The sequence below is a fragment of the Squalius cephalus genome, assembly GCF_949319135.1.
Source record: "Squalius cephalus genome assembly, chromosome: 19".
Taxonomy (NCBI): domain Eukaryota; kingdom Metazoa; phylum Chordata; class Actinopteri; order Cypriniformes; family Leuciscidae; genus Squalius; species Squalius cephalus.
The window spans coordinates 8,669,360-8,687,563 of NC_137140.1; the positions used below are offsets into that span (position 1 = coordinate 8,669,360).

At 36.1% G+C, this 18,204-nt stretch overlaps 1 protein-coding gene across 1 annotated transcript; it reads left to right on the forward strand.

The window, feature by feature from the left end:
• Window positions 1–25: 25 nt before the first annotated feature.
• tut1 (terminal uridylyl transferase 1, U6 snRNA-specific) lies at window positions 26–11,708 on the forward strand. The gene is made up of 10 exons (XM_079850941.1): window positions 26–217; window positions 1,102–1,292; window positions 2,405–2,605; window positions 2,695–2,809; window positions 5,812–5,936; window positions 6,040–6,266; window positions 6,392–6,501; window positions 6,994–7,116; window positions 8,225–8,317; window positions 10,251–11,708. Exons 1-10 carry the CDS (start codon window positions 142–144, stop codon window positions 11,390–11,392), a joined length of 2,403 nt encoding a protein of 800 aa, XP_079707067.1. The 5' UTR covers window positions 26–141; the 3' UTR covers window positions 11,393–11,708.
• Window positions 11,709–18,204: the final 6,496 nt, after the last annotated feature.

The following is an 18,204-nucleotide window of genomic DNA, read 5'->3' on the forward strand; positions in this document are numbered from 1 at the left end:
GCGGAACAAAAATTCCCCGCTCCATGTTTCTGTCGGGAGAATTACGGGGACGGACGCAGCGGAACATCATGGAGGGAGATTTGAGTTGTTATATGTAGCAACTTGGACGCTTTTCTTTGGAATTACCAACACAGCCTCACAATGGAGCTCGATAAAGACATCCAGACAACGCAAAAAGGATTTCACTGCAACCTCTGCACTGTTAATATACCCAACAGTAAGTTGTAATAAACTAAAAACAGTAGAGCTAACGTTGACACAGGTGAAACACGTTTCGAGAGACGTTGCTAACTTGTTATAATACAACAATTGCCACTATATTTAGTTCACTGTTAGCCAAAAGTACGTTTTAACACATTCTATGGACTATGATGATATTATGGTATGTCTTGCAGCATCTTTGAGTTTTGTAAATATGGTAATCATACGCACCAAAGTATTTCGAAATGCTACAGCAGCAAAAATAGATAGACCTAGTGTGGTTTTGCATCCAATTTTAAATACCATCATAGGTCTTACAAGTACTGTTTCTGGTAAATACTGGAGAATTAAGGAAACTTAAATGATCAACTAAATACATGGATATATGATGAAGGTAATATATGAAGTATAAATGTGTGAATACTTGAATTTAAAGATAGAATTAATAAAAGAGAAAAAAAAACATGAATAATATGCATAAGAAAATATGGTAATACTTTACAATAAGGTCTCATTCGTTAACATTAATGTATTAACTAACATGAACTAACAATGAGCAATATATTACAGTTACAGTAGCCTATTTATTCATTTTTGTTAATGTTTGTTAATAATTACACAGTCACTCATTGTTTGTTTATGTCAGTTCACAAAGCATTATATAATGTTAACAAAAACAACTTTTGATTTTAATAATGTGTTAGTAAATGCTGAAATAAACATTAAAATCAATAAATGATGTTGAAGTATTGTTCATTCTTACAGTAGTTCATGTTAACTAAAGAAGTGTTACCGAAAATATGAATTAAGAAAATCATCACAAACATTTGACTGTTTAGATACACCGGTATTCCATCAACGACGTTGCTTTCACATTTAACTGAAGTGTTTTTTGTGCAGAGCCGAGCCTGGAAGATCATGTTAAAGGAAAAAAGCACCAGCATCTGCAGCGGCTCAGAGCTCAGCGTAAAGCTCAGGAGGAAAACAGCGTGTTTGTGAGCGGCTTTAAACCAGACACCTCTCAAACCGATCTGAAGGACTATTTCACACAGTTTGGGCCGGTGTCAGATGTGATCATGGACAAGGACAAGGTTAATATACACACTATCTTTTCTCATGGTAATCATTTGATCTTTGTCTTGCTTGCATCTTTATTTGAAGGTCTGCCATAAATCAAATTAAGAATATGAAATTATCTTGGCATTTCATCCACAATTTACAACCCCATTTCCAGAAAAGTTGGGACATTTGTGCAAATCTGACAAAAAAGTACAAGGAAAATATTTCCAATGTTTTCCCTGTCCAACTTAATTGTATTTTGTAAATATAAACATTTGAATCTGATTGCTGCAAAAGTTTGGATCGAGGCATGTTTACCACTGTGGCACATCACCTTTCCTTTTAGGGTGTTTTCACACCCATAGATCCTTTGTTTTGTTCTGAAACGGGGACTTAATTTGTTACAGTGTTTTTTTTCTTGGTTCGGTTCGCTTTCACAAGGCAACCTTTCAAAGCATACAAGAAAGGTTACAAGTCTGCCTTGTCCATCAAGATGATTGACAGGTTCACTCAATGAGCTTATTGTGGCTTTATTTGTAACTGTAGAGACAAACACAAACACTATACGATTGCCGCTGTTAAATGTTATACTACACTTGTATTAATACTGCAAACACTAAATGAATGTTATAATGCAGCTAGAGCAGGAATCAAGGCCTCATTCTCACACTGAGAAGCACATTTTAAGAAGAAGATTTTGGTTTTCATTTGTGATAACTAATGTGCTCACTCACAGAATCAGACACTACTGCTATTTATATAACATTATTGCATTTTACAAAGTCTTTTCTGGAAATGGGATTATAAATGTGTGGTTAATGTTATCCAATTATCAGTGGTGTTTACTACGGCAAGCATCATTGTTACTATTACTGTTTATTACTGCTTATACAGTACTTGGGCTTAATGATTTAAACAAGCCCTCAAATGAAAACCTGTGTGTCTACATACATTTATTTAGAGAGCAGATTATCATAGAGACTTGGGCATTTGAAAGCGTCCCATAAAACAAATATTAAAAAAAAAGTTGTAATAAAGGTTGTGAATATGTGAAGGTGTTAACTCGGTAAAGCCAGACATGAAATAATAGTCAGAAAGGCAGAAGAGTTAATGGAGATGTTAATGTGAGAGTTGTTCTGTGTAGGGTGTGTATGCTATCGTGGAGTTCTCCGAGCCAAAGAACGCTCAGACAGCTCTGGAACAGCTACAGCATCAGCTCAATGGACTCCAGCTCCGTGTAAAGCCCAGAGAGAGGAAAGACTTCAAACTGTCCAGCAGGGGGAAACCCAAAAACACCCAGATCAGCCCGGACAAACTCAACTATGAGATCTGCAAGGCTACATCTGTAAGTGTACATCTAAAGTGTTCTACATTCACACAGCTTTCTTGTTTTAAGGCTTTTTCTCATTTTTCTTTTCTTTTTGTGTGTAAAAGGTCAATGAGCAGATACAAAAGGTGGTGGAGTTTTTTGAGCTGAATGACAATGAGAAGAAAGTGAGAGATCTCCTAGTTCAGCTGCTACAGGAAGTCTTCACAGAGTTCTTTCCAGGTCCATTCTTAACTCAAACTTGAACCAGATTTCCATCATTGCATCCTTATCCTATTGGAAACCAGGGTTTCCAAAATGCAGGGTTCGTGATGGAACTGCAGGTGTTTGTTAGTTTATGAAAAGCTAATAATTAAATCAAATGCAGTAAATGCAGAGAACTTCATCTCTGTTGAGTTAAACATACATTTGTAAATGCAGTGTGTGTTGGGGTTCACACTATTTAAATTCACTTTTGTATAATTTCCAACATTTTTGTTGACAAAAGTTCGTAGCATTTATTTTAGTTTTCTGGCAAAATAAACGCTTGAATTTGAAGTGTTAAAAGTTTGAACGATTGAAAGTGAACAATTTAAGATATAAATATTTGTATTATAACTTTTAGTGTAAAATAAAACATAATTATCACATTTTATTTTACAGTACAATTGTAATTTATAACGGTAATGTATTTCTGTTTTCATTTTAAAGTTAAAACTAATAATAACAATTATTGTTGTTTATTATTATTATTATTAGTAGTAGTAGTAGTAAATTTAACTGGATTCCTAAAAACACCAGTGTCAATGTAATGTGGATTGAGTCACTTATCACAACTAAAAAGAGGTTTGTGTCCACTTCAAATCCAGCTACAAAGTGATCATATCGCAGTTTATATCAAAATATGACTTAATAATCACAGTATAATATTTGGCCAAGTTGTGCAGCCCTAAATATAAAACATTTTAAAAATAAAAACAATCTAAATAAAAAAAGATTAAATATTAATTGAAGATTATCTGTTAACTTGCATGTCATGTGACCATTAACCCAAATTAGTGAACCATGAACATGCAAATGCAAATGCGTCATTAAACTATTGAAATAGTTGCTTAATTTTTTTAGAACCCCTGCCCTACACAAGAGTGTTTAAATCCAGCAGTCTTTTTTTTCTAAATGCATGCTATAGATCTTATTTTGGACAATTTATCTGTGCATGTATTTCTTTTTCTTCTTTAAAAAAAAAATGTTTGACCTTGTAATGTTTAATCAATGTCATAACTGGACCTTCCGGTGAAAATGACAGATTTATCTCTGGTGACGTATACAGGACTTTTCCAATCATTTAGTCTGCTTAAACCCATTCCTGCAAGCTCGCATTTATCTGCCAACACTTTTGAGTTCATTAGCCACATCTCAAAATCCAGTCCACAATATTGCATAGAAACAAGTTTGACCTATTTTTTTCTTTTTTGATAATCCGTTACACTTGGATGTATGTTACAATCTTTGTTGGGCTCGTTAAAATGTAATTTATTACTCTTTACACCTAACTCCTTTCAGAAGTAGTATTATTACTTTACTGACAGATTGTGACAGATTCATTTACTCCGTAATTTGTGACACTCCTTGTTATATAACTTTTCCATTACACGCCACAAAATTGGTAATTGCATATTTTTTCCTCAAAATTCTGACTTCGCATTTGTGGCTCCTTGTGAATGTTAGGCTATATTTACACATTTATTTTGAATTTCTTTCAGAATCATCATTTCTATTAAAACATTTTTTTATAAGATCATTTGCTGCACGTATTACATGTTCATGACCTGCCCTGTCTTTTCCCGATTGTGGATAGCACATAATTTGTTATTGAAAGGGTTTAATGACAATATCTGTTTAAACTTGAAATAGTTACAAAATAGATGTACTAGATGATAAAATCATATACTATTAATTGTACCCACCCTGTATGCAAAATGTTACCTGAGAGATAGGTCAAGTGTTGACCAAAAAAAAGATGCGTCTTTAGCTGTTTCTTGAAAATGGCTAAATACTCATCTGCTCGGGTGGAGTTAGGCAGGTCACTCCACCAGCAGGGAACAGTCAAGTTAAAGGTCTGTAAAAGTGATTTTGTGCCTCTTTGAGATGGCATCACACAGCGCCATTTACTTGCAGAGTGCAAGCTTCTCTCGGGCACTTAAGTCCGGAGTAGTGAGTTTAGGTATGGGGTGCAGAGCCTGTGGTTGTTCTGTAAGCAAACATCAGTGCCTTAAATTTGATGCAAGCAGTTATTGGCAACCAGTGAAAATTGATGAAGAGAGGTGTGACGTGCGCTCTCTTCTGTTCGTTTAAGACAACTTTTGCTGCAGCATTCTGGATCAGTTGCAGAGGTTTGACAGTGCATGCTGAAAGGCCTGTTAAGAGAGCAATACAATAGTCCAGTCTGGATAGAACAAGAGCTTGGACATTGAGTTGTGTAGCATGCTCCGATGGGAAGAGCCTGATCCTCCTAATGTTGTACAAGGCAAATCTGCAGGACCGGGCAGTTCTAGCAATGAGGTCTGTGAAGTTTAACGGATCATCAGTCACAATTTCAAGGTTCCTGGCTGTCCTGGAAGGAGTTACAGCTACCGTCGGATCTTCTGGCTGGTATTAGTGGTAGAGTTGTGTGTCATAAACATAGGAAAGGTGACAGGAAAAGCTATGTTTCTGAATGGCAGATCCTAGTGTAGATGGAGAAGAGAAGTGGTCCAAGCACCGAGCCCTGAGGCACTCCAGTAGCTAGATGTTGCGACTTAAAAACCTCACCCCTCCAAGACACCTTAGTGGTAAGACTTTAACCACTGGAGTGCGGTTCGTGAGATGCCCTTCGTCATGAGGTTGATAGGAGGATCCGGTGGTTATGTGTCAGTGGAGACATTTGCAGAGAAGGAAGAGTGGAGTGGCTGATACAAACTAAAGTCATTGGGATCTTTCGATTACATTACAACACTCAATGTTTATTACAAACACTCGATGGTGGTTTACAGTAAGTTTTGATCTTATAAATTGACAAAATCAAAGTGATGGCAATATTTCCAGCCGCTGGATGTAAGCTTTTCCATATTCTAAGTGACTGTAATCAGTGCAGAATATAGTACAACAGAATCAGAATTTTTTCAGAATCAGAAGGAGCTTTATTTCCAACTTTCCTGTTCATTTTCTAGTGATAAAAAAAAAAGTCTTTGTGTCATGTGTTATAGATTGCCAGATTGTTCCCTTTGGCTCCTCTGTGAACACATTTGGGATTCACTCCTGCGACCTTGATCTGTTCCTCGACCTTGAGAACACCAAAGCATTTCAAGCTCGCGCAAAGACTACTGGATCGGTATGTTAGCACCTCTAATACGGGACATCTGTAAATTCAAACATCAAATAATGAATCTATTTACATCTATCTGTAAAATGTCTAAAACTGCTCATTTCAACAGACGGGAGAAAATCAGTCTGAGGATTGCCATTCTGAAGACTCCATTTTGTCCGACATCGACCTGTCCACTGCCACTCCTGTTGAAATTTTGGAGCTTGTTGCAGCCATTTTGAGGAAGTGCGTTCCAGGTGTACACAAAGTACAGACGCTCAGCACTGCCCGACTTCCTGTGGTCAAGTTCAGTCATCGAGAGCTCAACCTCCAAGGAGACATCACAATCAACAATAGGTTGAAAACAGTTATTTTTGGCCATTTTGTAAAAGAAACCACTTTGAATGTAGCACCCCATTTGACAGTAGTATACTTCAGGTTTTTGAAATCTTTGTCTATAATGTCTTTCCTTTTTGCATCAGATTGGCAGTAAGAAACACTCGATTTCTGCAGTTGTGTTCAGGCATCGACTCCAGACTGCGACCCTTAGTCTACGCCATCCGGTTATGGGCTAAGCAGAAACAATTAGCAGGTAATATAGTTTTATATGATAATTAATACAAATAAAAATAAAAAAGGTACATTCTGTAATTTTACTGCTAAGTTTTTATTGTGACAGCATATTAGTGATTATAACATACATTTTCAGTGCAAAAAATGTATTCTTAATACTGTAAAATGATGGCACTTCATTGTAGAAAAGTAATAAATCCTTTTGTTTTTAATTAGTCAGTGTTAAAATGATTCAGACATATACTTTACAGTTATTTTTATTTTTTTTAATTACAGTAATGAGAATTGCAATAGAGACGGGATAAAAATTAGCTTTGTTGTCATGACAATAAAATCAAAATGCAAACTCTTTTAATGTTTCTAAAACCAAGTTTCATTTTCCTTATGCAAAATATAACAAACTACTTTTTTCTTTTGATTTTGAGGTGAAACACTGTATGGCGGCCTGGACATTTCTTGATGCATGTACAGTTTTCTGAGTTAAACCTTGTACATTTCTCTAATGTCATAGGGAACCTGTCTGGCCCTGGACCGTTGTTGAACAATTACGCTCTTACACTGCTGGTGATCTTCTACCTTCAGAATCGAGACCCTCATGTGCTTCCCTCTGTGAATCAGCTCAAGAACATGGCTTGTGCGTTAATCTGGACTACTGTTTATTTAACTTCCTTAATCAGTTGTTTTATCTGTATTTTATTACATAATACAAATTTTATTGACTGTTTTTCAAAGAAATATTAAATTCAAAAGCAATAGGAAGCCAGACAAAACAGTATCTGTCATGAGAGTATGAGATGTGTATTAAAATTATTAATAATTAGTTGTGAATCTTCACTCGCCTCTTGATTCGATTACAATTCTCGGAGCATCACAATGAATCTTTTCCTCATTCTTTTATTAATAATTATTATATTAATAATCACACTATATTTATTTTTTATTTTATCTTTGTTATTAAAAATAAGAACAAAGATGCAAATAACAAACGATAGAGCAAATACAATATTAGAAAGAAAAACATTTAACAGTGCTTTACATATTTTTTTACATTTTACATCCATTTAACCGAAGCTGTTGAGTTAGAAATACAGAAATTTAATAAATAAATGTAAAAGTAATCACTGCAGTCTTTCATGTATTAATTACACATTGATTATTAAACCTACAAAAGTTTAGAAAAGAGCAGTGAATGGTTCCATCTTTTCTTCTGTTCTTTGATTAACATTAATGACAGACAGCAGCAGATTTATTGTATTGCACCCATTAGACCTAATGCACGGATCTAATATAAAGTTACACATCAGAATCCCCCCCAACTATTTACGTTCACCTAAGACATAACCGACAATGTTTACATGAATACTCAAGACAGATATTTTTAAACAATTATCCGTTTAAGTGGAATATGCCACTAAAGAGAACTGAATTCACGATCGCATGCTGTCTGAGAGAGGTGTCTATTTGTGTGCACGCTTTGGGTGTGTGTGTCAGTAACGTATTGAGATCTTTTTCATGGCTTATTTTTTTTAACTCTTTTTAACATCCTGCACTTATTCACATTCATGCATGTTCTTTTCATAAAAACTGCACATTTATTATGTCTTATATGCCTATTTAATAAAAAAATCTAAGATTCTTTTGTTTTTATGCATCAATGCAGAATTGTTCACATCAGCAGTGCCATGCATCATAAAAACGATTATATTTCACAGCTCTATTAAAAATGTTTTTTGTTTGTGTAGGTGAGGAAGAAGAGTGCGTTATTGAGGAAAGGGATTGTACGTTTCCTAGTCAGCCCTTTAGTGTACCACCCAGCAAAAACACTGAAGATCTCTGTAAGTACCACACATGCTTTTAGCTCATTTCAGTTGACTTGTCAGTGAGTGTTTACATGAACGTTCTTAAACCAGTTATTCTTAATAAGGTGGCAAAGTGCGTGCTCATGTAAACAAGGCAATCTGTTTTCGATTAAAATGAAAATTCTGTGATTATTTACTCGCCCTCATGTCATTACAAACCTGTATGCATTTCTTTCTTCTGCTGCACACAAAAAAGGATATTTTGAAGGATGTTTTGTTCCCATTGACTTCCATTTTTTTGGTCAATGGGAACTAAAACTGTTTGGCTACCAACATTCTTCAAAATATTTTCTTTTATGTTCCACTGAACAAAGAAAGCCATACAGGTTTGGAACGATATGAGGGTAAATAAATGATGACAGATTTGTCATTTTTGGGTGAACTATCATTTAACCAGCATTCTGTCTGGTTACTGTTCTCATCTTGCGCAGCCAAAGGAGTTGTACAGTTTAAAAGTTTAGTTACAGGTCTAAATGTTTTATTTAACATCGCAAATTATAGTTTGGATACAGAGTTGGATACTCTTCTAATTACATATTCATGTAACTTAGGTAATAATCTGATATTTAAAATGTTTATTTAAACTGGTTGTCAACCGTATTTCAATGCACTATATTACTTTTAATAAACTTTTTTCACGTAAACAAAGGCTGTTGCATGTATCCTCTGTGGGTAATGCAGTCCCAGAATAAATAAGGAAATGTCTTCCTATTTCTTCTGAGATTGTCTTATTGCCATTTATCTAAATGGTAATTGGTTGGCTAATGTCGACCCAGCCTGCTGAACTCAATTAGTTCTTCTAATGTGATCATATAATTTATCTACCAGAATATTAGTATTTTTGATTTGTTTTATTTTGTAAATGTTTTTTTTTTTGTAAGAAAGCTGCTTTTGAAACAATAAGGAACATGCTGAACATTCTGTTTACATCCATTATATATGCTGTGTAATGGTGTATTTACAACATCTACCAACAGGGGCAACATGGTCTAGTTTTCAGTCAATAAATACTGGAAATATTCATAGAAATCTAATATGAAAAAGGTTGTTCAGTAATTGTGAATGGTTATTTCACACAATATTGTTAGAAAATTAAATTGCGATTATTAGTCTACTGAGTGGTTGAAAGTGAATCAAATGCCATTAGTCAAGTCCCCCATGTTAATTGACAGTATCAGAAAAAGGACAAATGAACAAAATAATGAAAAAAGAAAAGAAAATGTCTTTTGGTGTTTATTTATACAGAACATTTTATATCACAGCTCTCCATGATATGAGAGTTTTTTTAAAATCTTATTTTCACTTTAAATAAAATACTTTTCTACTGTCCAGTGACAATTCTGAAAGAAAACGCCATGGAAGCCCACTGTTTTGCTTTAGTAGCGAACACAACGCATTTTTCCATTCCACGACACTGCTTTTTCATTGTTTTTCAATGTAAACGCACTAGACGGACGTGTTTGACAGTTGCCTGTAACTGATCTAAAGATAAACAGCGCATTCTTATTTCAGCGTTATTTAAGCAGACAGTTTGCTTCGTACATTCAGTTTAACAGCAAGGTTTCAACTGAACTATACATATGCATTTTGTACACTCGCATTACGTCCATGCTCCGTCCAGCTATTTTCTGGTGTTATTTTTTGATTGGTTGGGGCGTTCTACAAAATGAACACTATTCAACATTTTTTATCATTGTTTTAATCATCATAAGAATGTCTATTAACCTAAAATTATATTTAACAGCTCTCAGTCATCGTATCAGATATTTCGATACTTTGTTTTTGAGTATGCAACTATCTGTACTGGTATCATTAGATTGTGCAAATTGTGTAAATTATGTTACATGTGCGTTCATGGACAAGCAAATTGTTATTCTCCATATAACTTTCCCTATCTCCTTTCCCTCAGGCACTTTGCTTTTTGGATTCTTCACCTTTTACTCACAGTTTGATTTCCCTGCATCAGTGGTGTCTCTGCGAGACGGCCGTGTGCTGCCTATTACAGACTTCCTTCGAAGAGACGAGGAAGCGGTAAACGCTCCAGAGGCCTGTAGTCCCAAACCGAAGCGCTCCTCTGCCCCTAAACTGGGCCCAATGAATGTCCTGGATCCATTTGAGCTAAACCACAATGTGGCCGGGAACCTTAACGAACGAACGCAAAAGAACTTCAAGAGAGAATGCTGCGAGGCCGAGAAGTACTGCCGCAGTTTGCAGTACCAGCGCAAATCAACCAAGGGCAAATCCTGGGGCCTTGTGCGGCTCTTTGCACCGCCAATTGAAGCAGGACCCCGTCCGAAGGTCGAGACTGAGAAGATTATGGAGATCAGCATCCCTTTCAAGGCAGCCGTTCTCCCAGAACCCTTGCGTGCACAGCTGGCATTGGCTGGGAAAGATTTTAGGGGTCTTTGGTTTGCAAAGGTCTGCTCTGCTGTGCAGATGGTGTTTCAAGAAATTTTAAAATGTTCACCCTCTGAGGAGGCTCAAACTGCACCCCTTTGTCAAAGTCTGGACAAAGCTGACGGAGATGGAAATGAAATGGAGGTGAATAATAACCAGAGTCTAGAAGACACTGGTCCTCAAGCCAAAAGTGAAGCTGGTAAGAAGAGGCCTCTTATAATGGAGGAGGGTCCATCAACCTCCACTGTTATACAAGCTAAAAGACAGAGACTAGATGTTGATGTGGAGCACCCAGAGCCGGTCCACTGGACTTGGACTCAAAGGAACTGTGTTTGGGCAGGCCGACGGAAAGTGCGGAGAGATCTCTTGAAGATGAGTGATGAGACTTCCAAACCTGAAGGAGGCTGCGTTGACATTGAAAGCAGGGTGACACAGAGCATTGTGGAGAAAGAGGAGAAAATTCAAGATTTGTTGTTCAAAGTGGATGCAGAAGTTGTTGGCGGGAATGAAAACACCATGGTTGTCCTCCGTTTTCACCCCAGCCATGATACTGCAGGCGTCTTTCAAGACTTCTTCCATTTTCTAGAGTCCTTCCTGCCTAAGATGGCAGAAACGATCCTAGGGAGAGCAGAGGATGTTACAGAAATGTCATAATTAAATTTTTTTTTTTTGGTTAAATGTTGAATTTGTATAAAATCTGCATATTTTGATGTAGAGCTGAGAGGCATACTTTTTGCAAACCTTGTAAGCAAAAAAAAAAAAAATATATATTTTAGTGATTTATGTTTTGACAATATACTACATGCTTTTTGTGTATTGCATGTTTTGAGTTCAATTTTTATTTCCTGTTTGAATTGGGTTTTGCTTTTTCCCCCCCCCCTATGATTTTGGCTTGTTTGCCTCTCTATAATGTACATATAATGAATGTGAATACTGACATTAAAATTTAAACAAAGTATAAACCATTGAGACCCGGACTGTAGCTTTCTTTATAAAATAGTTATGATTTCAAAATCTGATTTGATGCGCTGTGTTTGATCTGTTGTGAATATCTGGTATTTGCAAGAGTCAAATTCATTATTATTATTATTATTTTTACTTTTTCCCCCAAACAATTACAGGAAAAAAAAAAAAAACTTACAATACTCATCCTTAAGAACAGAATGTATACTTGAGCACATATGCACATACATAGACACTGGGTATAACTTACATTACATTCATGATCACATGATTCGATCAAATTCTGCAGTACAAAGTTATATTAAGGGTTACACTTCCAACACAGTCCAAGGGTTATTTTCTTTTAAAGTTCTTTTTTCTCAGTTTCTTCCTCATGTACAGTGAGGAAAATAAGTATTTGAACACCCTGCTATTTTGCAAGTTCTCCCACTTGGAAATCATGGAGGGGTCTGAAATTGTCATCGTAGGTGCATGTCCACTGTGAGAGACATAATCTAAAAAAAAAAATCCAGAAATCACAATATATGATTTTTTAACTATTTATTTGTATGATACAGCTGCAAATAAGTATTTGAACACCTGTCTATCAGCTAGAATTCTGACCCTCAAAGACCTGTTAGTCTGCCTTTAAAATGTCCACCTCCACTCCATTTATTATCCTAAATTAGATGCACCTGTTTGAGGTCGTTAGCTGCATAAAGACACCTGTCCACCCCATACAATCAGTAAGAATCCAACTACTAACATGGCCAAGACCAAAGAGCTGTCCAAAGACACTAGAGACAAAATTGTACACTTCCACAAGGCTGGAAAGGGCTACGGGAAAATTTCCAAGCAGCTTGGTGAAAAAAGGTCCACTGTTGGAGCAATCATTAGAAAATGGAAGAAGCAAAACATGACTGTCAATCTCCCTCGGACTGGGGCTCCATGCAAGATCTCACCTCGTGGGGTCTCAATGATCCTAAGAAAGGTGAGAAATCAGCCCAGAACTACACGGGAGGAGCTGGTCAATGACCTGAAAAGAGCTGGGACCACCGTTTCCAAGGTTACTGTTGGTAATACACTAAGACGTCATGGTTTGAAATCATGCATGGCACGGAAGGTTCCCCTGCTTAAACCAGCACATGTCAAGGCCCGTCTTTCACTAGTTCACACTTACAAATAAGTCAGATAGAATAAATGCGTATTTGGCATGCTGTCCGAGGAGAGGGCTCTGGGCTCGGTATTCGGCCCGAACCCAGAGTATTCCCCCCGTATTCCTGGCTGTAAAAGATTAAGCCAAGAGTGAGGAGTCGGGTTGGTGGAGGGATGCTGGAAAACTGTCAAGGAATGTTAGGTGAGTTGACAGAGTGGATATATATATATATATATATATACTTCTTGTCATGCTGATTAGGGTAGACATAATTGTTTGATGACGAGTAGATTGGATTGATTATTTGAACCTCCCGAACTTTGTTTATAAAACATCATTAAGTTTGCCAATGACCATTTGGATGATCCAGAGGAGTCATGGGAGAAAGTCATGTGGTCAGATGAGACCAAAATAGAACTTTTTAGTCATAATTCCACTAAACGTGTTTGGAGGAAGAAGAATGATGAGTACCATCCCAAGAACACCATCCCTTCTGTGAAGCATGGGGGTGGTAGCATCATGCTTTGGGGGTGTTTTTCTGCATATGGGACAGGGCGACTGCACTGTATTAAGGAGAGGATGACCGGGGCCATGTATTGCAAGATTTTGGGGAACAACCTCCTTCCCTCAGTTAGAGCATTGAAGATGGGTCGAGGCTGGGTCTTCCAACATGACAATGACCCGAAGCACACAGCCAGGATAACCAAGGAGTGGCTCTGTAAGAAGCATATCAAGGTTCTGGCGTGGCCTAGCCAGTCTCCAGACCTAAACCCAATAGAGAATCTTTGGAGGGAGCTCAAACTCCGTGTTTCTCAGCGACAGCCCAGAAACCTGACTGATCTAGAGAAGATCTGTGTGGAGGAGTGGGCCAAAATCCCTCCTGCAGTGTGTGCAAACCTGGTGAAAAACTACAGGAAACGTTTGACCTCTGTAATTGCAAACAAAGGCTACTGTACCAAATATTAACATTGATTTTCTCAGGTGTTCAAATACTTATTTGCAGCTGTATCATACAAATAAATAGTTAAAAAATCATACATTGTGATTTCTGGATTTTTTTTTTTTCGATTATGTCTCTCACAGTGGACATGCACCTACGATGACAATTTCAGACCCCTCCATGATTTCCAAGTGGGAGAACTTGCAAAATAGCAGGGTGTTCAAATACTTATTTTCCTCACTGTATACATGGGGTGGGGTAGGGGACCTTAGATGTAATCTTTTCATCTCTATTCTACTATTTCCCCATATATGATGAAATTCTATTAGTATGTTGTCTTAATGAAAAGGTCAGAGTTTCTGACATATTGTACACATTTACAATTTCTTGCCTTTCATATGCAGATGGAGGATCTTCCTTGAGCCGTTTCCTTGTAATGGCATTCTTACTAGTTGCTAGTAATATATTAAAAAGGTATATGTCCTCCTTTGTTATTTTTGAAAGGAGAAATGCCCATGTAACATTGTTTTAAAGTTACACTCAAGATTCCACCCCATTATTTCTCTATTCAGATCCTGTTAATAAGTATGAATAACGTTTTTCAGTCCCAAAAGATGTGAAAATTATCAGCCATTATATTTCCTCATTTTTTTCCAGCATTCACCAGCCTTTTGAGTCCCAGTTTGTATATATTTTACTTTGGGGGGTTATGAAGAACCCTAGTGCATTTTTCCAAGCAAATTCCCTCCATAAATCTGAATTTATTGTACTCATCTGTGTTTTACACTTAGTTTGCCGTTCTTCTTCTGTTTAACTTATATTGGCTTATAGTGGCAAAATGTTCATCTTTATAATCTCTGTCTGATTAAATAAATCTAAAGGTAGGAGAAACTATCAAGCCCGTTTTTATGATTTAACCAGGGCATGTGAGAAACAACACGTCATCAGCATATAAACTATATCCTTGACTACCACTCTATTTCTATATCATCTCTGATTAGCTGTGCCAATGGCTCAATAAATAAAGCAAATAGGGTAGGGCTTAATGGGCACCCTTGTCAGCATCCCCTTTCTAAAGTAATTTAATCTGAAATGTCACCATTAATTTTAATTCTTGCTGTAGTTGAATAAATATTTTATAATTCTAAGAGACTAATTTCCAAATCCAAAACGTTGCAAAACTAAATAAGATATCCCAACTCACTGAATCGAACGCCTTTTCTTTTCTTTCTTTTCTACATAATTATCAATTATGTGTAGGGTTTGCCATATATTATCATGTCTTTGTTTTAAAACCTGTTTGATCGGTATCTATTAAATCTAAAAGAATGTGTTCTAATCGTTTAGCTGGATGCATAAAGTGTAGTCAGTATTTAGACCTGAAATAGGTCTATACGAGCTACATTCCATCCGATCTTTTCCTTCCTTTGTCAAATTCATTATTTATACTAATTAATACTAATTACTAATTAATACTAACTAATTGTTGTGTTGCTTGGAAACTATAAATCACCTACAGATACTCTTAAGACCTATACAAATGTATCTTGGTGGAACAGTTGTTCACATTCCTGCTATAAATGGTAAATTTATGAATTTTCACAGCATGGAATTGAGCAAATGTTCTACTAAAACTTGATCTCCATAATATACATACATATAATATAGTATTTGAGAATATTTTAAAGCTGGTATGCCCTGTATTGTATTTCAGTGGTTAGGTGCCATTCCCATACCTGAATACATATTTTACAGTCACTGTTATGCAAATTGAAAACCACTATATTGTAGTGATCAAACACAGCTCAAAGGCTGTGGCTGCCCTTATAGAACCCTGATATGGCAAAACTTTTATAAAAATCCACCTGTATACTCAATTTACAGTGGTATTGTGATTAACTAATATGATTTCAATATTAATAACTTGTGAGTTTAATGTTTTATCCAATATATTAAGACATGATTGTGACATGAAAACGTACCAACCTTCAGTAAATTAAATAACGCACCTTATGGCTTTTTGAAGATTTCTTTCCACGTTAATATTCAAGACCTGTTCTACCCATCAGCCTGATGTCCATGTGGTGGACGCTATGGCCGTAAGACATGGTTAGAATGGAAAACCTGTGAGTCCTCTGGAATGAGAATTCAAAGGTGTGTGCAGAGATAAATGACTGTAATTACACAACAAGGCATGCTGCCTCATTACAGCTAATGTATATGACACTGGAGGATTAGTCACAAATGAACAGCACATATTCTGCCTTATTTCATGCAGTTTGTTGTGGATGCAAGAGTAATACTACTAAAAGTAGTAGTATTTTTCTTATTTTTATTGTTGGAAAGAGTTGGAGAAAATGTAGATGTTTCAAATTTTGTAGAATATATATTTTTTAATTTAGGTTAAATTTGCCGCTGTATTTGAAGCATTCGGTTTGATATTCAAATTAATGTGAATATTCCATGGTGTTCTGGTATGTTTTTGAGCATGTATGTATTTATGGGTATTATGCTTGTTTTATGGTGCATTCCAGAAGACGTCATCAGTGACATCTGTGAGCTGATTTTTTTTTTTCTTAGTTGTTGCATCAGAATGTCCATTAATGAAGAGAACAGTCAGTGTTTGAAATAAACAGATTAAATAAAATGGAGTAAACCATTTTGTTAGGGGATTTACAGTTAAAGACCCAAGGACCAGATATGATTAAGACCTGGAGTCAGAAGTGCAGTCAATATAAGACTAGAGTCAGAATTATAATAAATTAAAGACATAGTTTGCAGTTTCATCAGCAGAAGTCAGCTTTAAGACTCACACGGGAGTTCGTAGGCCGCCCTGCTTACAGCTACAAAGATCAGTCACTTCATCAAGGTCTAAGCAACGTCCTTGCTTCAGGTTGAATGATTCTGATTGGCTAAGACAAAGATTCCACACATATACAGATAGACTGAATCATATCTCCATCGATTAGGCAGCTGACACTCGGACCCTGAAGTTAGGCACGTCGTGACCTTCCAGGTCACAGATCTGGGTTGCTGGCCGCCAACGTGTCAAAGAAAACAAGTAAGTCCATCTCCAATAATGCCACTTGTTCCTTAACCAAAAAGACTGACACACACACCGACACACAGCTTTTCCAAGGTTGAATTTGGCCAGGCTCTAACTATAAACAGGAGAGTCTTCTCTAAACATCATGATAGTACATTCTCTCTCTCAAGGAGAGGACACTTTAGTCTAACTGGAAAGTAAGGCTTTAACTGAGAAATGGTCCCTTAAACTATAGACTTCAATGACCCCTGTGACCATAGTTGTCAGGGTATCCTAGAAAAACAGATGGATATAGTGACACATGTTAAAGAAGTCCATACTTCATTCCTGGAAGCCGGGCTAAATGAGCAAGCACTGTTACTGCATTCCTGGCATTGGGCCAGACCCTCAGTCACCTCTCATATATTTAATACAGACATTAGAGAATACATGAAAAGAACATTTCAGTAATCACACTGGTAACTTCTATAACAAAGTAAAATCTCACAAGCCTAGAGAAGTCATTCAACTCATTTGATATTTAGAAGGAAAAATATCGATGAATACCTTGATTATAATCACTCATTAGATATACATTGAAGCAGCAGTGGATTCCAGAATCCACCCTTTCAGTTTCAGACACACCCTGTATCTCTCTACACTGAAGAAATGGTGGAGAAACAATTTTCACTTTTATCAATTTCTTAACAATTAACAACAAAGAAACGGTAAGTAACATTGAATTGAAACAGCATTTTGAAGTAGAAAGCCTGAAATAGTGTTTTCTTGTAAAACGTGCTCCAATAATCTTTAGTTTTTCACTTTGATCGGTTTTATAGTTTCAAATGCTATGCTTCCAAATGCTCCCAAAACCACTAAATCCTTTACTAAACTTTATTAAATTAAAATAATTGATATATAACTGAACATAAATTATAATTAAATAGTTAAATAATTACATTTAATTCAAAAAAATTCAATTAGATTACAATTGAAATGTATTATATTTAAAATATTGAGTTTTTCATTATTTCTTAATGTAGATTTTTCATATGTAGTTTTGAATGCTTTTTATGCCGATTAAAACATGACACTTTTTGAGCCAGGTTAATTTTTCCTGGTTTATTTAAAATGAATATATTAAGTTGGCTGGTTTGTCTTTGATTAAGCCAGGATTAGGCCTTAGTTAAATTAGAAAAAAGAAAAACAACATTACTGGTGTACATTTTGAGACAAGATATGTCCGTGAAAGTGGCTTTCAGTTTAAACAGCTCAAACATTTTAGTCTGGGACTAGCTTAAACTTTGTCTGTGAAACCGGGCATTAGTTGCATAACTTTAGGTTTATATGCTAGCATTTTACAATCAGTAGTAATGAGACTCAGTGGTTTAGATGTTTATTCT